General features: G+C 29.5%; 3 protein-coding genes across 4 annotated transcripts; 2 read left to right on the top strand and 1 right to left on the bottom strand.

The window, feature by feature from the left end:
* The first annotated feature begins 262 nt into the window (after nt 1-262).
* Nucleotides 263-3,195, top strand: LOC126845775 (leucine-rich repeat neuronal protein 2-like). The gene is made up of 7 exons (XM_050584664.1): nt 263-797; nt 889-1,083; nt 1,161-1,339; nt 1,429-1,639; nt 1,770-1,951; nt 2,021-2,281; nt 3,018-3,195. Exons 1-7 carry the CDS (start codon nt 408-410, stop codon nt 3,064-3,066), a joined length of 1,467 nt encoding a protein of 488 aa, XP_050440621.1. The 5' UTR covers nt 263-407; the 3' UTR covers nt 3,067-3,195.
* Nucleotides 3,196-3,402: 207 nt separating this feature from the next.
* On the top strand, nt 3,403-8,668 carry LOC126845774 (glucose dehydrogenase [FAD, quinone]-like). 2 transcript variants are annotated; one of them, XM_050584662.1, is made up of 6 exons: nt 3,403-5,276; nt 5,375-5,992; nt 6,081-6,222; nt 6,287-6,415; nt 6,525-6,745; nt 7,432-8,668. In XM_050584662.1, the coding sequence occupies exons 2-6, from the start codon at nt 5,813-5,815 to the stop codon at nt 8,563-8,565; spliced, it is 1,806 nt and encodes a 601-aa protein (XP_050440619.1). In that variant the 5' UTR covers nt 3,403-5,276; nt 5,375-5,812; the 3' UTR covers nt 8,566-8,668. The 2 variants fall into 2 exon arrangements, with proteins under 2 accessions (XP_050440619.1, XP_050440620.1); XM_050584663.1 differs by having other exon boundaries at nt 3,403-4,859; nt 5,838-5,992; nt 7,432-8,667.
* Nucleotides 8,669-9,518: 850 nt separating this feature from the next.
* Nucleotides 9,519-12,165, bottom strand: LOC126845654 (geranylgeranyl transferase type-2 subunit beta). Its single transcript, XM_050584446.1, has 7 exons — nt 12,002-12,165; nt 10,981-11,079; nt 10,704-10,901; nt 10,469-10,627; nt 10,252-10,396; nt 9,881-10,080; nt 9,519-9,805 (listed from the first exon to the last, which is right to left on the bottom strand). The coding sequence occupies exons 1-7, from the start codon at nt 12,002-12,004 to the stop codon at nt 9,617-9,619; spliced, it is 993 nt and encodes a 330-aa protein (XP_050440403.1). The 5' UTR covers nt 12,005-12,165; the 3' UTR covers nt 9,519-9,616.
* Between the last annotated feature and the right edge of the window lie 6,987 nt (nt 12,166-19,152).

The following is a 19,152-nucleotide window of genomic DNA, read 5'->3' as shown; positions in this document are numbered from 1 at the left end:
TAAAAACAAAAAGTTTGTGAAAAATTGAGATGCTATTGTATAAATCACTGCGGGGAAAAAAATAAAATAAAATCCTATGAGACATCGATTGGATAACTTAAAAAAAATCACCCTGTATACGTGTTAACTACATGAGGTTTACTTGATATTTTTTAGTACAACGAAATAATATTGTGAAACTCAATTTTTACAAGACTGTTTGTTAAAAGATAAGATTTTATTATTTATCTTGTGCTCGAAATTCCTCGCTTTGTTCTGTGCGCATTATACTAGTAAGTATTAACGCACTATGAGTAATCATTAGTTGGTACCTAGTCGTTATAATATACGTGAAAATTATTGTAGTTTTATTCGAGGTATTTTACGTGTGTACTAAATTAGTGTTGATTTAATTACACGGCGGCATTATGTCTTCCAGGCCGACCCAGGAATTATTCATTAGTATTTTAATAATCGCAATTCTAATACGCAACGTGGTCAGTGACGGTACACAGTTATGCGATACGTGCACTTGTACTGACTTTTCGGTCAACTGTTCGGACAAAGGTCAAATTGAAATATTAAACTTATGGAACCACGAAGTAGCGCTGAGCGAGGCTGTAATAATACATTTCGACTACAACAATATCGTCCACGTCCAACAGCTGCCACCTTCTAAAGTGAAGTATTTGTCGCTTCAGCACAATCGCATATCCAAAATTGACGATTTCGCCTTTGCAAACTTGCACTCTCTCATAGACCTCGATCTTAGCTATAACGCTTTGACTCCCGACACTTTAGATTCGAACATCTTCAAGGTGAGTTTACTCAGGGTTGCTTCGCTCGGAACATTAAGTTATAACTTGTACACGTTTTTAATCTAACGAACAACCAAAACTTCATTTACAGACAAACCAAGAAGCCGAATCGACATTTCACACGTCTTTGAAGCATTTAAATTTGAACAACAACGGACTTCATTCTCTACGGGCGAATACGTTCAAAGATCTCAGCACGCTATCGTCTTTGACGCTCGCGGGAAATCCGTTTAAAGTCATAGACCGATCAACCAGTTTTGCACTATCATCGCTTCCTTTCTTGAAAGTATTGTTTTATTAAGATTCAATTTTTAAAATCGATTTGATTTGTTCCACATTCGAATGATTGCATCATTTTCCTAGAATTTGGATTTGACAGATACATCGTTGGAAAATCTTCCTGAACACTTTTTACATACACCTCGATATCTAGAGTCATTAAATTTATCGAAAAATATGTTTAATCATGTTCCACGAGAGTTGGCAGAAGCACACATGTTACGCAGACTGGATTTAAGCTATAACCCAATTCAAAACATCTCGTTAGTATATCAACTCAATGACCAATACTTGTAAAATTTACAGAAATTACTAAAAATTCAAAACGCTTATAAAAAAATCTATGTCATAGAAATTTTCCAAAAATGTCTTGGTTAAAGATACTTCATTTATCGCACATGCCAAATTTGAACACTATCGATGAACATGCCTTTAGTCTTCTTACAAATTTAGAAGAATTTTACTGTTCCCACAACCTTCAATTACATTCGATTGCGCCCAATGCATTTAGTTACGAAGCCCACGATGGGTCGGAGGGAGAACAATGGCCACACATTGTCAAAGTAATAATATATTTTTTTTTTATATATCATATCACACACACGTGTCTAACTATAGGTATTTCGATTAAAACCTAAAAGCGTTAATCGTGACCACGGATTCTATGTACCTAATTATGAGATTTCTTTTCAGTTATATTTAAACCACAATTCTTTAGGATATCTGGATAGTCGTCTGCTAAGTAGGTGGGATACGTTGCAAGACCTAAATTTACAGGGGAATAAATGGATATGTGATTGTGAAAACCAGTGGCTTGTTTCAACTCTAGCACCTATGGTAGAAGCAAGACATGCCGAATTTCTTAAAGATTTTACGTAAATAGCTACCACTTGACATATTTTAAATATTATCGGTGGAAAACGTTGGTTCTAATTGATTTTCAGTTGCCAAGAACCCATAGAAATGAGAGGAGTGTCAATTCTGGACCTTGATCACCGACATTACCATTTGCGGTGTTTGGACTTCTATAACCATCGACCGGAAAGAGATGGTGTACTACTCGTGGGCATACTAATTGGAGTTATACTTTCTGTACCTTTTACAATGGCATTTATGATGTACTGTGCACGGAAGAAAAATTCACTATCGTACTATCATAGAATGTTAAATTTCAAAGGTCCTCTTCCACATGAATTTCAGTTAAGGTGATTATTTATAATTATTCTTGGCGTACAACTATTAGTTGAATACTTTTTGCTCTATTGTCCGAGTTGGATGTTAACACTTAAGTACCTACACAGAAACCTTTGAAAGCTAAAAAAAACTCAAAATGAGTTACACCCGATAAGGTTACGGGGTTTTAAGTTTAATAATGTTTATTTTACGTGCTATATAAATGTGTGTAATACGCATGTGTACGTTAATGTATACACCGATGCAGCAGTTTTCTATGACAGTCAATTTCTCAAGGCTATAATGTAACAATACGGACGTGATATTTACTCATCGTCAGTGAATCATAGTTACCACAAAGCAATTAGACATTTAGGTAACCAATAAAGATTTTTACGAAAGTAATTGACTGACAAATAGGTTTAAATATATAGTCAGTTTTCAAATAGGTAAGATAGGTATTTATAAAGCGAGATAAACTCGCTTGCATAAACAGACCAAAAAAAATGTATATATTTGCAAAATACATAATAGAATACTCCAGACTCAACTGCTTTTATAAATTATTATTTATTTTAGTCTAAATAATTTTTAACATTTTCAGAGTTTTACTGGCATAGAATATTATAGAACATAATCCAGAAATAAAATTGTTCTGTATTATCTCGATACATTTTATATTTTTAATAATACTAGTTATTAATATTTGATTACGTTCTATAAAACGTATATGCTGTATAAAAACTTAATCGAACTTTATTGTTATAGAGAGACACCAGTATATCAACCAACATCAATAAACGTCGATGGATACTAATTCTCAATTATACAAGTTATAAATAGTATTTGAGCAGCAAACTCAAACATGTTATTATAACCTGAAAACACAATTAATTAATAAATATCTTATTTAGATTTAACGAAAAGCTAAAAAATATTGTTTTTCGATTTTTAGTATTTGTAATTATTAGTGATTCTTCATGCATGTATCATATAGGTACATAAATATTTATCGAAAGCCGGCCTATACCATCATTTATTAGTAATCCGTTGTTTATTTATTATGTTAATTTCTTATTATTTGTTTGTACATATTAATAGTGATAATTATACTTTGGGGATTTGTGATATTTTTTATGATTTACTTATGCTTTCCTAAATTTTGGTTCTTATGAAAAAAATCCCATCTAAGGATTTATTAGTTTTTGGTTAGTCTTGGATATCCGGAATATAGGTATTTACTTATGGGACATACGTATAGTATATTATACACATTTTTCAATGGACACGCCAATCATAATCAATTAATAGGTACTGTTAAATATATAACACATACGAGTATGTATATTTTTGTATTTAAATATGTTATATAAAAGACAATAATATTATACATATTGTAGAAAAATAATTACAAATTTGTAAATGTATTAATTAGCAGCAACTAGGTGTTTATTTCGTTAGGCGTACTATCGGCATATTGGCCCCAGATCAGACAGAATGTTTTTCTATAGCTTTAGCGTACATATTATTTAGCTTTTGTTAAGAATCAAATAAAAAATACTTACCACTGTTACTATAAGCGACAAAATTGACATTTTTCGTTTACCAGGCAAGTAAGTATTAATTAGTGTTCCCTAATTTGATTTTCTAACCCTTCATTCCATTCTGTTTCCTCTTATACTTTTATTCGAAACTCTTAATTCAACAACTCATTAAAATATCGTTTCTGTCTCATATCATAATCTCTTGTCTATAATAATGATGTCGTATACGATTTTACGTACCACTAGCGGGTAATATTTAACCTATTTTGGTTACGTCAACTGAATAGAGTTATTATGGTTTAATAGTATTTTTATGGTGTTATTTAAAATCTATTAAAAGTCCCTTAATTAGTACAGTATTATTTATAACAACGCATACTGTATAGTTATATATATATAACTATATATATATTATAAAGAACGTTGGTGGTTAGCTACACTGCCGTATTAAAAATCCTTATAATGACGTAACGGGGTCGATTTAAAAAAAAAATATATTCAGTAAAACTACTTACAAAAAATGATTTCCTGAAACTATATGGTTTTATTGTTGAAAATCCGAACAAATATATTTATAAGTTTTATTTTACTAATGCTTGGCATGTTTAATTATACCCCTTTTCTTTGATCTCCAAATAGATTCTTTTAACAGACTATAGTATAAAATATAAAATATATTTTCTTATACTATTCTCAAAATTACATCGAAGCATTATTTCAACTTTACTGCGCTAGCTTCTTAGACCTTAGTTCTTACCGCGTTGGTTAACAATTAAAGTTTCGTTTATAACCGTAAATCGAAACGTCTTAAAAAATTATTAAGCATTACACCGAAATACGCTTATACCCTAGTGTATATTTTTTTGTGCTTACACATTTTTTTAAATATTTTATTCTTATTACTAGGTATGCAACCACAAGATACACAACAGACTATATCTTCGCACTAAGACAAATAATGTCAAAATATTACGAATTTGAAAAGGAACTAAACTTGCATTTGGTTTTTGTGGATTACAAGCAGGCATATGTTAGTGTAGACAGAGAAGAGCTTTGGAAGACAATGGTAATTTTGGGAATACCCAAAAGATATGTGAACTTATGCTACGGGAAAACATTTTGCAGAGTGTGCTATTTGCAAGGCATCTCAGAAGAAGCTGGATATAAACACAAGTTTTGTATTATAATATTATGTTAAAAGTTAATTTTAAAGAAAATGTTGGTTAACGCTAATAGGTTGGGATTCAAACAATTCTATACCTAATCCAAAGTAGGGTATCCACTAGGAAACTTAAATACGTTCCCTGCACAAATTCTGCTTATTCGAGGGACGTCACAAATTTGTACATATTTAAGATGTTTAATTTAGAGTTTTGTTGCACTATATATATATATATATTTATATATTTCGTTTTAAACCCGATTACAGCAACTTGAAGCGTATATTATAAACAAAAACAATACTGTTTTATATTGTGTATGGGTAAATATAACTATTTTAAACATTAATTTGAAATTAATATATATTTATTATACGTCATCAACTGAGGATATAATCAAATGTAAATTAATTTTATGCAGATTTAATAGCGTACCTACTAGTTTTAAAATGCGTAATTGACACTAATCGTATTTTCCCGACATTAAATGTATTATGGGTCTGGAAAATCTAAAAAAATGCATTAGAATATTATGAAATGTTGGCCGTGACTAGCAAATTAGTGGAAGGGCGAAAGTATTTAACAAAGGATTTTGTTGAAATCTATCCATCTGTGTACCTATATAGCAGTTAGTGATCAAGCGGTAAATATAAATATATATATATATATATATGTGTGTGTGATTATTGAATGTTACGATATTATTTTGTTCGCGGCTACTAATGATATTATATTTAGTAACGAGTTTCGGAACTATATCGTAAACTATTAATTTTTAGTGGAATTCACTTCTTTATAGTGTTTGTAATAGTTGTACAATAGAGGGACTTGTTTTACAGTGGTTTTCTTTCGTAAAAAAATGTTTTATATTTTCTGTTGGATAGTATTTTTGGTTTCAAATTCTGAATCAACGGATTCTGAACATAATGAAATTTGGCAATTCAGTGATGACCATGCCCACGTTCTTCCTCAAAGTTACGACTTTGTGGTAGTAGGTGCTGGTAGCGCGGGAGCCGTGGTAGCTAACAGACTGTCGGAAGTAAATTTCCGTTGTTTTAATATAATATGATTGTAGAAAGTTAAAATCCACAATTTATTTGAGCACGGCTTGATATATTTTTTTTAAGGTGAGTGACTGGAAGATATTGTTGATTGAAGCTGGCCACGATGCAAATTATTTTATGGATTTACCAGCAGGAGCCGGAATATTACAAACGACGGCAATTAACTGGAAGTATAAAACGGTGCCAATGAACAATTCATGTTTAGGTAAAAATCGTATGTTCCACTACTAAACTATGGCATAAAAAATACCGATGTTTATACATTTTAGGATTTGAAGAAAAGCGATGCAAGTTTCCTAGAGGAAAAGTGATGGGCGGATGTAGCATTTTGAACTATATGATATACACCAGAGGTAATTGGAGGGATTACGATAATTGGGAAAAAATGGGCAATCCTGGTGAGTTTAGACAGCAAATTATTATAATACACAACATAGTACACTCAATATAAATGTAATGCAGAATTAAGGGCTCTTACTAATTTTTTTATTTATATAAATTTTTAAGGTTGGAGCTACAAGGATGTCCTGAAATATTTTATGAAATCTGAAAATGCTGTGCTTTCACAGCCTGATCCAGGATATCATGGTCATAATGGATTATTATCGATAAATAATGTACCTTTTAGAACTCCAATTGCTAAAGCATTTGTGGATTCTGGAAACGAAATCGGATTACCAATTATTGACTACAATGGCAAACATCAAATCGGAATTAATTATTTACAGGTAATTTTTTAATAAATTTTACATTTTTCTAGATACTAGATTGATATAGTTTTATATTTTAGTTACCACAATACACCTGTTTAGTTGAATGCATGCAATTTGTAACTAGTAAAATTTAAATTATTGATGAGCATTTTTTTTTTTAGTAAGCTAGTAAAATCTAATTTTGTCCGAATTCTTATTTCCTATATAGATTTAATATGAGGTTTTTAGGTTAGTTTTTTTAGGCTTGTTATTGGCTGAATGCCTTTATTATATACCTGATGTTAGGAAATTTGATCAAGCTTTTATTGATGGTTTTTGTACAGCTGGTGCAATAAAATACGATGTTTACCTTAGAACTCACTAAATTTAACACATTTTTTTGAAACTTTTTGCAATTTTTTTTTATCTGTAATAAATATAATTGTTACACATTAAAAATATCATCAATATAGTTTATTTACACTTATAAGTTAATGTTTTTCTGAAAATCACTGTATGGCTTTTAGTTGGGTACCTATTATATTCGTATAAACCCAGAGAACAACTTACTAACCCCAGTGCTTCCCGTTTTTTCTGGCGACCTTACTTTTTTAAAATTATAATTCGTAGGCATCCCCGTGGAAATTCAGTAAAATAATGTGTTAAATAATTTTTATTTTATCTATTGACTAATACCAAATGGTATGTAAAACTGATTTCAGGCTACCATGAAAAATGGTCGTCGCTGTAGCACAAATACGGCTTTTATTATTCCAGCAAGTAGTAGGCCAAATTTAGAAATTAAAAAATCTAGCATGGCTACAAAAATATTAATAGACAAAAAAACTAAAAAAGCTATTGGAGTTGATTTTTTGATCGGCCTTACAAAGTACAGAGTTTACGTTAAGAAAGAAGTAATTGTTTCAGGCGGAGCAGTAAATTCTCCTCAATTACTTATGCTCTCAGGAATAGGCCCGCAAAAACACTTGAAAGATAAACGTATCCCTCTTGTAAAAGATTTACCCGTCGGCGAAAACTTAATGGACCATGTAGCTCTTGGTAGTTTAACAGTTTTGATTAATGATACAGTATCTTTAAAGTCTGGCAAACTAATGAGAAATCCGCAGAATCTTTTGAACTACATGACAAATCACAATGGACCGTATACAGTACCAGGCGGTACAGAAGCTCTAGCGTTTTATGATACTAACAATCCAAACGACCCCGATGGTTATCCTAATTTAGAATTATTATTAGTATCTGGCTTATATTCTTCTGATGACATGGTGCACACACTATTTGGACTAAGAAGAGATGTTTACGACAAAGTTTACAAACCAACGGAAAACATGGACGGGTTTGTAGTACTGCCAATGATTATGTTGCCTAAAAGTAAAGGGCGTATATCGTTAAATGATGCAAATCCACTACATCATCCATTGATTGACCCTAATTATTTTTCGAACGAGGCTGACTTGGACGTGGCTGTTGCTGGAGTCAGACTATTTCAAAAAATGTTAAGAACTGATGCGATGAAGAAGTTAAACGCTACAATATTGAATACTCCATTGCCTGGTTGTACTCAATACCAGTTTGATTCAAATGACTATTGGAAATGCTCTGTCAGACAAATTAGCTTTACAGTTTATCATTTATCTGGAACTTGTAAAATGGGCCCCGTTGGAGATCATACAGCTGTTGTGGATCCAAGACTACGGGTACACGGAGTAAAAGGCTTAAGGGTCATAGATGCCTCAATAATACCCGAGATACCAGCTGCTCATACAAATGCTCCGGCAATAATGATAGGAGAAAAAGGATCAGATATGATCAAGGAAGACTGGGGTATGTTGTAATTTGTTGTAACTTTTACATACAACAAATCTATCTTTGTACGTTCTTAAGTGTACATATTTTTTTCAATAATTATTTTAAAATAAAATTTAGTAAAATTATACCTATAAGGTATTTTTTTTTATTGAAAAATGTGTACTTATAAGCATAGTACAGAAATTAATTATTTATATTAAATATAAGGTAATTTATTAGCTCGATCATTAGCTGAGAAATTATTGTTTTCACAGTGTTTTCATTTTTTAAATAATATAAAAGGAAAGTCAGAATATGGAAATTTTAAAAAGAAAGAGTTAAGTATTATGTAATTGTTATAGTGAAATAAGCCAGAATATTATCTAATTTTATTTTTTGGAGTGGGGCTTTTGGTTTTTTTAATCATTTGTTTTAGAAGTAAAAGGAAGTGAATTTAGATACTTTCAATCCATAGACAAATAATATTTGTCACATGTATTTTCATTTATTCATCAAATAGTAATTATTTGATGAAGAGAATTGTCTATGTTTCTGTCCATAAGCCTGTCATGGAGTAAAAAGTACATATATTCCAATACTAGGTTAAAGAGTAAGTAGAAATCAGATTTAATACTCTAAACTGTATAAGAAGATAGGGTTTTTAAGCAAATTCATAATGTAATTATTCATTTTCATGCCAAATAATGATTGATACAATGTTTAAATCAGATGGGGTACATGGGTGGTTCGAGGTTGAGATAGGTGGGTGGTAACTAAGGGTAATTAACGGACAGGAGTTTTAAAAGGACAGTAAGCAGTAAAAATAAAAATAGAAAGTAGTAGAGGTGCTTCGATCTCCTGCTACTCCCTTTCAGTTTAAGCACTAGAATGCTAATAGATCCTAAGAATATGCTATTTTCGCAAAGAAAATATCTACTTTTTAAGTACTATAGTATTTTGCAAAACATACTCCTCAATTATAACTTTTAACAATACAAAATTATAATATATAAATAATTTATTGACTTAGCATACATTTTCGAGTAAAAAGACATAAAAATAATAATAATAAGTATTATTTTGATGTGATTAAGATAATTACGGACGTGGCAGAATTTGAGGTTTCAAGCCTAATCGGTTAATCACACTTTTTGGCATACAATATGTAGGATCTATGGGTAAAATCTTATCATAGGACATGAGAGATAACGCGGCAAGACCGAAAAGCGTATGAAATGGATCCGGCTCATCTCCAGGTCGGTCACTAAATCCTCCTCCATCATTGTCCTATATGAAATTTGTGATCAAACATATTAAAAAAATGATCAATGTCAGTAAATTTCTTTTTATTGTTAATTTTACCTGAGAAGCAAGTATGAACGTTTTTAACTCTTCTTTGTCTATCCAATGGTCTCGTCCTAAAATGTTCAATGATGAAAACACCCACCATGAGTAACAAACATCTGGTAATTTCTCGGGACGACCATTAAGACCACCGGATGGAAGTTGTCTTTCAGCTAACCACCAACCTAATACATCAGCATCAACCAAGTCTAATTTACCTGTGAAATGGAACAAAAATATAGAAAACAAAATGTAAAAAATGTAAAAACAAAAACCAATAATTTTTTATATTTTTTAGCTTTCTGCATGTAACACAATTGTAGCTTAATAATAATAACAAAAAAAAAAAAAAAAACTAGAAACTGTAACAAAGATTTTTAGGTACCGACCAGCAATAGATAGTGCTCCAATACAACAGTAAATTAAACCCCCATGGCTTTCTGCACCAGGTCTTGAACCAAAACCTCCATCAAAATTCTGACAACTGTTGATAAATTCAACAGCTTTATCTAAATTAATTTCATTGAGCTTTCCCTAAAACATATACAATTTTGTAACAATTAAAATATGTTTAGAATACTATTAAATAATAAGTTTTTTAATTACCAATAAAGATAGACAAGCCAATGCACAAAACGAATAACGAGTGTCAATTTCTCCCCATTTATCTCCAGTAAAACTACCATCAACTTGTTGTAGTTGGGTAACATACGATACAATTTTGTCAACTGGTAAATCAGTTTCACGGTTAAGTATACAAGCAATCTATATAAAAAAAAGTTCTAGATTTTATTATATTTTATCCTTAAATAAATTATTTTTATCCGTAAATAGTTATTACTTGAACAGCACTAAGAGTATACAACAAATGTGGATCATGACCTGGAGCTGGAGAATAACCACCACAACTATGTTCACAACTTTTTATATATACAAATATTTCATCTTGTTTTGGTATAACGCCATCATTTATTAAATATAATGCTGTTAGTCCCCAGTACATACCAGACATACGGAGGAATTCCATCATACTGCTTTCCTAAACACAAATGAACATATTTTAAAGGCAATACATTTTATTAAAATGATATAAAACTGTATAGACAATTATTACTTACATATTGATGATTATCTTTACCAAAGGACTGCAAAAATTGTATGTGTTTTTCTAACATCCATTTCTTAGGAGTATTATCTAAATTGACATCCTTTTGTAACTAAAAAAGAAATTGAAATCAACCGTCTTCTAAATAATGTACTTTATTAATATATTAGGTAAACCATTTTTTATAATAAAGGTATAATACTTTTTTGTATTGTAATTGTGTATAAACAAAAAAATGGGCGATCTCTCTCTAGGAGTATTATAAAATTACTATTATGTAACTACCGGTTTTGCCTCTTAGGCATCATAAGGTTTCTTCAAATATATATATATATAATATTCAAATGAATCAGAACCATGAATGACATTCTTTCTAATTTTTATAATATCTATATTCAAGTTGATTTTTATATTTCATTCAAAAAACACAGTTGATATCTTCATTTGTTACATCAACACTTAATATTTGGTCAGTAGCTTTGACAAAATTAGATAACGATTCATTAACGGTAGATGAAATACCGCTTATTACACTATTATTAGGCAAATATTGTTGTTCTTCTGATTGAAATTGATTTTAAAATATAAAGATCTTTTTCATTTTTTTTATAATCATCCTCAATTAGTAATACTTTTTTCTCAAGAACTGACAATTTTGGTAACATTTTTTACGGCTAGTTCCAAAATCATTATTTTTAGCACACAGAAAGATGTCACAATTTTATTATTTATCCATAAATTATACAACTAAAACACGATTTTGCTTAAATAAACTTGGTAGTTTCTAAATAATACAAATAAGGCAAGACTGGCTATTTAGTACTCCGGAAATCAATTGACTTCAGTTCCCTTGGACTTATATTATATTATCCTACTTATAACTATGCATTTACAATAGTTATGACAAAGTAAAACTATTACTACCAGTTTGATAAACTAAATCATAAACATACACCAAAACACATATATTAGCTAATTAATAATAAACACATAAATATTTCTATATAGAATAAAATAAGTATACAAAATATTACCATTATAAATTTTGTGTTCGATTCCGTGTTCAATTATTTTATTCGTATTAAAAGAATAAATTATAAAACTAAACGTTTTTTTTCTGTTTAAATTTCAAGCTAGATTTTTTTTAAGCAATTTTTAAAACTAAAAAATTAATAATTATTGTTTTTGTTATTCATTAATCAACATTTTTGCTTTTGTGAAAGATAAGAAACTCTTATCTGGTAACCTATATTATCAGTAATAAAACCCACAGAATAACCAGAAGGGAAACTTAGGCCAGGGCTGATAAGGGTCCGACATTTTGTTTTTGCGGATTATGCACAATATTATTATCATGTTTTTTCCTGGAATATCTATAGTCTAATTATTATAACACTTTAGAAATCGAGTTCCACAATAACCTGGAAAAAAGATCGATGAGCTCAACTTTGTATACACAATTAAAATCCGATCATTCTAAGTAGGCATAATTTTATCTAACTTTTAGGTCTAAATTGGTATCTTCTAGGAACAAAATAACTTCAATAAATAAAAACTAAATAATGGTCCTTGTCATTATGTACTAAAATATGTCTCTACCTCTAACATTAAAACTACGGATCTATCAATTCAATTATTTGTACACAATTTGTAGGAGGTTATTATAGATACTTATATATAATGCTACAATTTTTATAAAAAAGAATTTCCAAAAATATGCTCTCGTGAACATGTGCAGTAAACTCGTACCATCAATGTCTTGAGATTTGAGAAAAAAGTATATAATATGTAAGTATTTGTACCTATATGTTTCAACTAAACAGATGTTTTTGAGCAATTAATTAAGTTTTAACAGTATTTGATTTGTTTGCAAATGAATTATATTATTAAATGCGTAGTTGGTTTATCAATAATATAATGATACTATATTGTTATGTTGTTCAAATAAACTATTGAATACTCGCCAAAATGTTTTAAAATATGTCCTTATTTAAATAAAAATACTGTACTATATATCATGATACGATAAGGCTATTGGTTTAAATGTGTGTAGAAACATTCATACCTATTGACCTAGTAATATAGAATATATTTATAGAACTCGAAACATGACTTTCAAAATCAAGGATAATACCCCGGCGCCAAATTTGTGTTATTGTTTGCAACATCATTCATTAGGTTTTTATATAAAGAAACTTTATTTGATCTTAATAACATAATTTTTTAATAAATTTTCAAAATATTTTTAAGTTAGGATCTAGGCCATATTCGCGGGGACTGATTGGATTAAGTATACACTGTTGCCAAGTTATTAAAGTCATTAATGGGGCGGCAATATTCGAAGTACAAATAAGCCATAGATTTTTCCCTGCCGGGAGTAGCGGGCGTTGTAAAAAGTCAACAATTTACAAACCTACTCGAGATACTAAAAAGTTACTATGAATACTGAATATATTAGCTTCTTGTTTTTACAATGATGTGTTTTTATTTTTATTTTTTTATTTGTTATTTTTGTGTCCGGACCCACGATATCTCGTAAACCGCTGAACCGATTACTTCGTGTATCAACTCTATAGATCAGAAATCATACATGTAAGATATAATATTAGGCCAAAAATTAAAAAAAGTCACCCCTTCCTCATCAAAATCGAGAAAAACACCTAAAAAATTGACGAATTTTTCAACTTAAAATTACGATGCTCTATAACATTTTTAAAAATAGTCGAAAATGTTCCAAATTTATAAGAATTTTTCTTCGAACATAGTACTATCGATAAACATTAACAAACCAATATCATGAACCCTTTCCCTTTAGAAGGGATAGAATTTTTTTCTTTATTTCACTTTTTAAGCAAAGTTTCAAAGATTTAGATCTGAAAATTAGACCGAAGGTAGATCTAAAATGGATTTATAACAAAGACAATTTTCGCAAAAATTTGTAGTCAAATATTTTGTTATTAAGGAAAAACACCTTAAATAGGGTAAATTTACACTTAGGCCGTAGTCAGTTTCTAGGTTGCTGTGTGTGAGTGAATCAACAGTCAACAGTTAATGAAAATATTTTCATATATTGTTAATAATTACGATACATGTGTAACTAAGACAGTACATTTTTATAGACAGACGATCAACCCTTATCGTATCCACCCTGCACAAGACTAAATATTAAATTTAAAGTATTGCTGGTCCCACGATATCTTCTAAACCGCTATAACTGGTTTGAACATACTATTCACAGATTTTTAGTATTGATTTTTGGTATTATTCATACAAAATATGTAAAATATAGCTCCTATTTTCGGGTAAAGTGTAGTCTGTAAACTGTATTGTATTCAATTAATAATACTTAAAACTAAAACGTGTAATTACATTAAGTATTTAAATTTAATTGTATGGCACATGTATATAATTGTATGTTATAAATCATTTATTTTCTAAGGTTTCTAAATATAAGTTTAGACACCTTATAACTCCGTTTGCATGTCTGTCTGTACATTGCCTTAGTTACCAATACCAAAATAACAATTTAATTTTTTTTTGCTTATTCGCTACTAGGGAGGTTATTGAATTTGAATAACAATTTATTTTGTAAAATATGTTTAATGGAAAATTAGCAAGCTAGCAAGGTGGGCTTTCCTATTTTTTTTTTTTTTTTTTGTTAATAACTTTTTTTTTTTATAAAAAATCGATAATAATATTATTTTGTAAGGTTATTAAAACAGATTATCAGCCAATTAAAATGAACTCCGTTTTTTATTATACCAAAACCCTACTTAATTATGTTGATAATGAACGCTTACAAATGTTTCCTTTTCCAAATAAAATTGGATCTTTTGTTAACTAATTCGGACTTGCTATTCCTCTTCTGGACCTCTTTAAATCAATTTCATAAACCCGTTCTATTGATGATTTGTTGATGTGCATTAAGCACTGTATATAAACGTGGTAATTAAAGTTATCGTCTCCGCGTAGGTTTGTTCTTATTTGGAATAGAGTATAATATGTATTTTTAGCTAGGACAGATCCTGCAAATTGTTCTAGTTATCACTCATTATTCAATATTCATAGTGGTTTTTTTTTATAATGGTATTGCATTAACAAATTTAAGACCTATACCTATTTACATATTTTTTACAAAGTGTAGTGGAGTTTTTGAACAAGGTACTGTAATGTTTATGTGCTAATGAAATAATGTATTTTTATTTTTAACTTTTTTTGTAAATTTTGTAAACTAAAAATATAAACAGTTAAAGCCAGTACAGTGGGGTCAGGGCATAATGGGGACGGAGAGGTCACAAGTCTACAGATTTTATTATAACTGAAAGTGATAAAATCACTTTTAAATAAACGCTTCGATGCGAATCTGTGGATAGTATGTTCAAACCAGTCATAGCGGTTTAGAAGAAATCGTGGGACCAGCAATAATGTACTTATCATTTAATATTTAGTCTTGTGCAGAGTGGATACGATAGGGGTTGATCGTCTGTCTATAAAAATGTATTGTCATAGTTACCCCGTATATCGTAATTATTATAGTATTGTAATTATTAATATAATGAAAATTTTTTCATTACCTGTTGACTGTTGATTCACTCACACACAGCAACCTAGAAACTGACTACGGCCAAAGTGTAAATTTACCCTATTTTTGGTGTTTTTCTTTAATAAAAAAAAAATTTGACTACAGATTTTTAAAATATTTGTATATGTTATAGATTCCTTTTAGATCTACCTTCGGTCTAATTTTCAGATCTAACTCTTTGAAACTTTGCTTGAAAAAGTGAAATAAAGAAAAAAATTCTATCCCTTCTAGGGGAAAGGGTTTATGATATTTTTTTGGTTTGTTAATTTTTATCGGTGAACTATGTTTGAAGAAAAATTCTTATCGATTTGGAACTTTTTCGACTATTTTTTAAAAAGTTTTAGATCATCGTAATTTTAAGCTGAAAAATTTGTAAATTTTTTGGGTGTTTTTCTCGATTTTGATGGGGAAGGGGTGATTTTTTTAAATTTTTGACCTGCTAAAGTCCCTTACAGTTATGATTTCTGATCTATATAGTTGCTACACGAAGAAATCGGTTCAGCGGTTTACGAGATGTCGTGGGTTCAGACACAAAAATAAAAATTGTTTAAAAAAAACACATCATTGTAAAAACAATAACTTCTCAGCTCCCCATCGAAGTTTAATAAAGAGTTGTTTAAAAATAATTTTAAATGAATATTCCCATCTAATATCTATGATTGCAATGTTATTTGATACAAAATGTGTATAATGTATACTCAGTTATTCTATTTTATATATGTAAGCACTAAGCAGCATGCATGGTAATTGGTACACGGTATTGTGCTAATAGTTAAAAATAACATTTTGCTATTTACTAAATCTTCGTAAAGTAATTTATTTAAATAAATAATAATTATACTGAATTGTTTTTTTTATAAAATAGTTGTATTACCTTATGTATTTACCTAAGAATTATATTTTCATTTCTTTTAACAACCACGTGTCATAAACATAATTTTTTACGAAATCATGATTTATCAAGTTCATCAAGTCCGACGAAGCCTCCTATTTAAAATTAATATTATATATTACTATTAGTTTATTTTAAACAAATGTATAATATAATATTATAGTTAAAATGTTCATAGAAATAATTAAGAATTAATTATTCGTTTTTATGATGAAAAATTACAAAACGTGTTTAATATATTCCTTTATGTTTGGCCGTATTAAAAAAATATATATTATATATATATATATATTTATGCTACAAGTTAATATGTAATACACAAACACACACACACACACACACATATTATATATATATATATATACAATTTATGTATAACATATTAGCTTTTAGCGTCAATATTGATCTAAGAACGGACCATTTTAAACAAACGTATCTATTCTTTAGTAAAAATCTAAATTTGTCAGGTTACTGTTGTGAACTGTTGGCCCTCGTCCAAAATATTTCGATTCGTCCTCATTCGCTATTAACACCACTCAATCGTCGACCGCTGCTCAAAAACGCAATATTCCGCGAATTATAATTGTGTACATTTCAAAATTTACTACGGTATATACTGTTAATTTTTCATGATAACTGCGTTTTTATGTTATGTTAATTAATGCTTTTGTTTTGTCTTTATTTACATGTTATTAGTTAGTGTAATGTGAAAACAGCATTCTGAAAGATTTTGTTCGGTAGAACGGCAGATCTAAAGGTACGTACAATCTATGATAATTGTTTAAACTGCAAAACTTTTTTGCGTTCAAAATTTCAGTTCTAAAATTATTTTCATCAAGACAATATCAGTAATTTAAAACAATAATAATAAGTTATTTGAAAAAAATAACAGAAAATATGAATTTCTTATGTTCGCATTATATGCAATAATAATATGTAATAATATTGGTTTCGGATAATAAAAGCAATTAGACATTACCGAATAAATGATACTATTTTTATTTTATTGATAACTAAATAGCTATTTTGTTTGTTATCAGTTTTGTTAACATTGTAATTATGCTCAAAGAAATAGAAAAAAAAACAGTTAAAACTTGATAATATTAAATAACATGATTGACTGAAGTAAATAATGCCGATGATCGCAAAATATTTAAAAGTGTATAAGAAAAGATCACTAGTACTGCAGTTCAAATATGTGCATCTAAAAATAATGTTGTGTATCCTGCACGGTAGACGATGGTTGTATATCATTGCTTCATGCCAACTATGTAAATCGATGCTTATTTTTGCAATTGAAAATATTTTATGAAACTAAATTAAAGGGAGCCAAGGATGTATATTATACTTTGTATGTGCGCTTTGCGTTAGAATTTTTTAAGCTAGGTTGAAGCCATTGAGATTACAGAGGTCTGAAGGATAGGGTAGCCTAAACTAGGTTTATTTTTTTTGGAGGGGAGGGCGTCTTGTATGTTGTGTTGTGCTCATTATGAGACGTACGATCGAGAATCGATCGTTGAATTGCTGGCTATTGGTCACTATCTCTAAGGTAAGAGCCTGTGTAAGGGGGTGGCCACGAGGAGGCTTCCAACATGCACCCCCAAATAAAAAATATAATTTGTAATATCCGGGTATGGATAAAAATCCATTATTCTTAATAATATTATTGTCTTAAGAATCGAAAATTAACCCGTCATAATATACGGTCCATATTGATTATAGTTTCTACTATTACAGGTTTGAACTAAGACAATTACATTTTCAAGAAAATCATGCCAAGACGTAAGCAACGTAAGTATTTTATAATTAACTATACAAATATATATATATATATAAATTTTATTCATTTTAGTGCTCACATAGTTCAAGTTTAAATAAAAACTATATATTTTTGTAGTACACAAAGCAATTGTAATATCTTTTAGAAATAATAGCGTTTATTTGAAAAATTTACCATCTATACAAAAATAATGTACAAGAAGTAAATATGATGATGGAATAATGCGTGAACAAAGACTTGAAAGGAAAACTCACTTTAGAGCCTCACTGTATATTGGTTATAAAAGTGTTATTTACAAATTTAGTTTAGAAGGTCTCTGCACCATGATCGTTTCAGGCGTTGAGATGGGTTGGCTAGTTTACTGTAGTATCTAGAGTAGTATTGCACTTAAGTTAAAATACAAATCATAGCGGTTTTTTAGTCGAGTAAAATGGAAGGAGTTTTGAAATTTTGATCGACTAAAATTACTTGAACCTTGGCAACGGGTTTCGATTAGTTTTAGTAATTGAAAGTTTAATAAAATATATAAGAGTTCATAAACATAACTAGAAAACAAAGTAAAAATATTCATCTCCTTTATACAGTGTCATTTTTAATGTCTTTGGTTTAAAATCTTTCAATAAGTCGCAGTGTTAACAACTCGTACATGAGCGTTTGGAGGTTAATAAAATAGTAGCTGATCAGTAATTGCTGTTCTAGTAATTGCTGTTCTGATTTATGCATTTTTCGTGGTGTAGCATTTTAATCTTAACTCTTTTCACTTCGAGTACGCCTTCCATATTTTTTTTACAGTTCAATTATAACAGAAGCATAGATTCAAGATACATATAAAAACCTCGCCGAATTACTTATTTGGTAACTTTATTTTAGAAGTAATCTTGTTCAAATATAAATTTGTATAGCATTAACCATTTTAAAAACATAGTCGTAT

Source organism: Adelges cooleyi, unplaced genomic scaffold (assembly GCF_023614345.1).
Source record: "Adelges cooleyi isolate 19-005CV unplaced genomic scaffold, UGA_ACOO_1.1 ACOO_flye_CR_arks_rails_tigmint_CR_PRNA_8, whole genome shotgun sequence".
Lineage (NCBI taxonomy): Eukaryota > Metazoa > Arthropoda > Insecta > Hemiptera > Adelgidae > Adelges > Adelges cooleyi.
This window is presented reverse-complemented; position numbering and strand designations above follow the sequence as displayed.

What these genes read in the sequence shown, in the direction of transcription:
- LOC126845775 (XM_050584664.1), top strand. Translation starts at nt 408, where the DNA reads ATGTCTTCCAGGCCGACCCAGGAATTATTCATTAGTATTTTAATAATC. An exon ending in TAGATTCGAACATCTTCAAG is followed by an intron (nt 798 to 888) that starts GTGAGTTTACTC and finishes CTTCATTTACAG; the next exon opens with ACAAACCAAGAAGCCGAATC. An exon ending in CCACATGAATTTCAGTTAAG is followed by an intron (nt 2,282 to 3,017) that starts GTGATTATTTAT and finishes TTATTGTTATAG; the next exon opens with AGAGACACCAGTATATCAAC.
- LOC126845774 (XM_050584662.1), top strand. Translation starts at nt 5,813, where the DNA reads ATGTTTTATATTTTCTGTTGGATAGTATTTTTGGTTTCAAATTCTGAA. An exon ending in AATGAACAATTCATGTTTAG is followed by an intron (nt 6,223 to 6,286) that starts GTAAAAATCGTA and finishes TATACATTTTAG; the next exon opens with GATTTGAAGAAAAGCGATGC. An exon ending in TCGGAATTAATTATTTACAG is followed by an intron (nt 6,746 to 7,431) that starts GTAATTTTTTAA and finishes AACTGATTTCAG; the next exon opens with GCTACCATGAAAAATGGTCG.
- LOC126845654 (XM_050584446.1), bottom strand. An exon ending in GTAAAGATAATCATCAATAT is followed by an intron (nt 10,902 to 10,980) that starts GTAAGTAATAAT and finishes ATTTGTGTTTAG; the next exon opens with GAAAGCAGTATGATGGAATT. An exon ending in TGGAGCACTATCTATTGCTG is followed by an intron (nt 10,081 to 10,251) that starts GTCGGTACCTAA and finishes TCCATTTCACAG; the next exon opens with GTAAATTAGACTTGGTTGAT.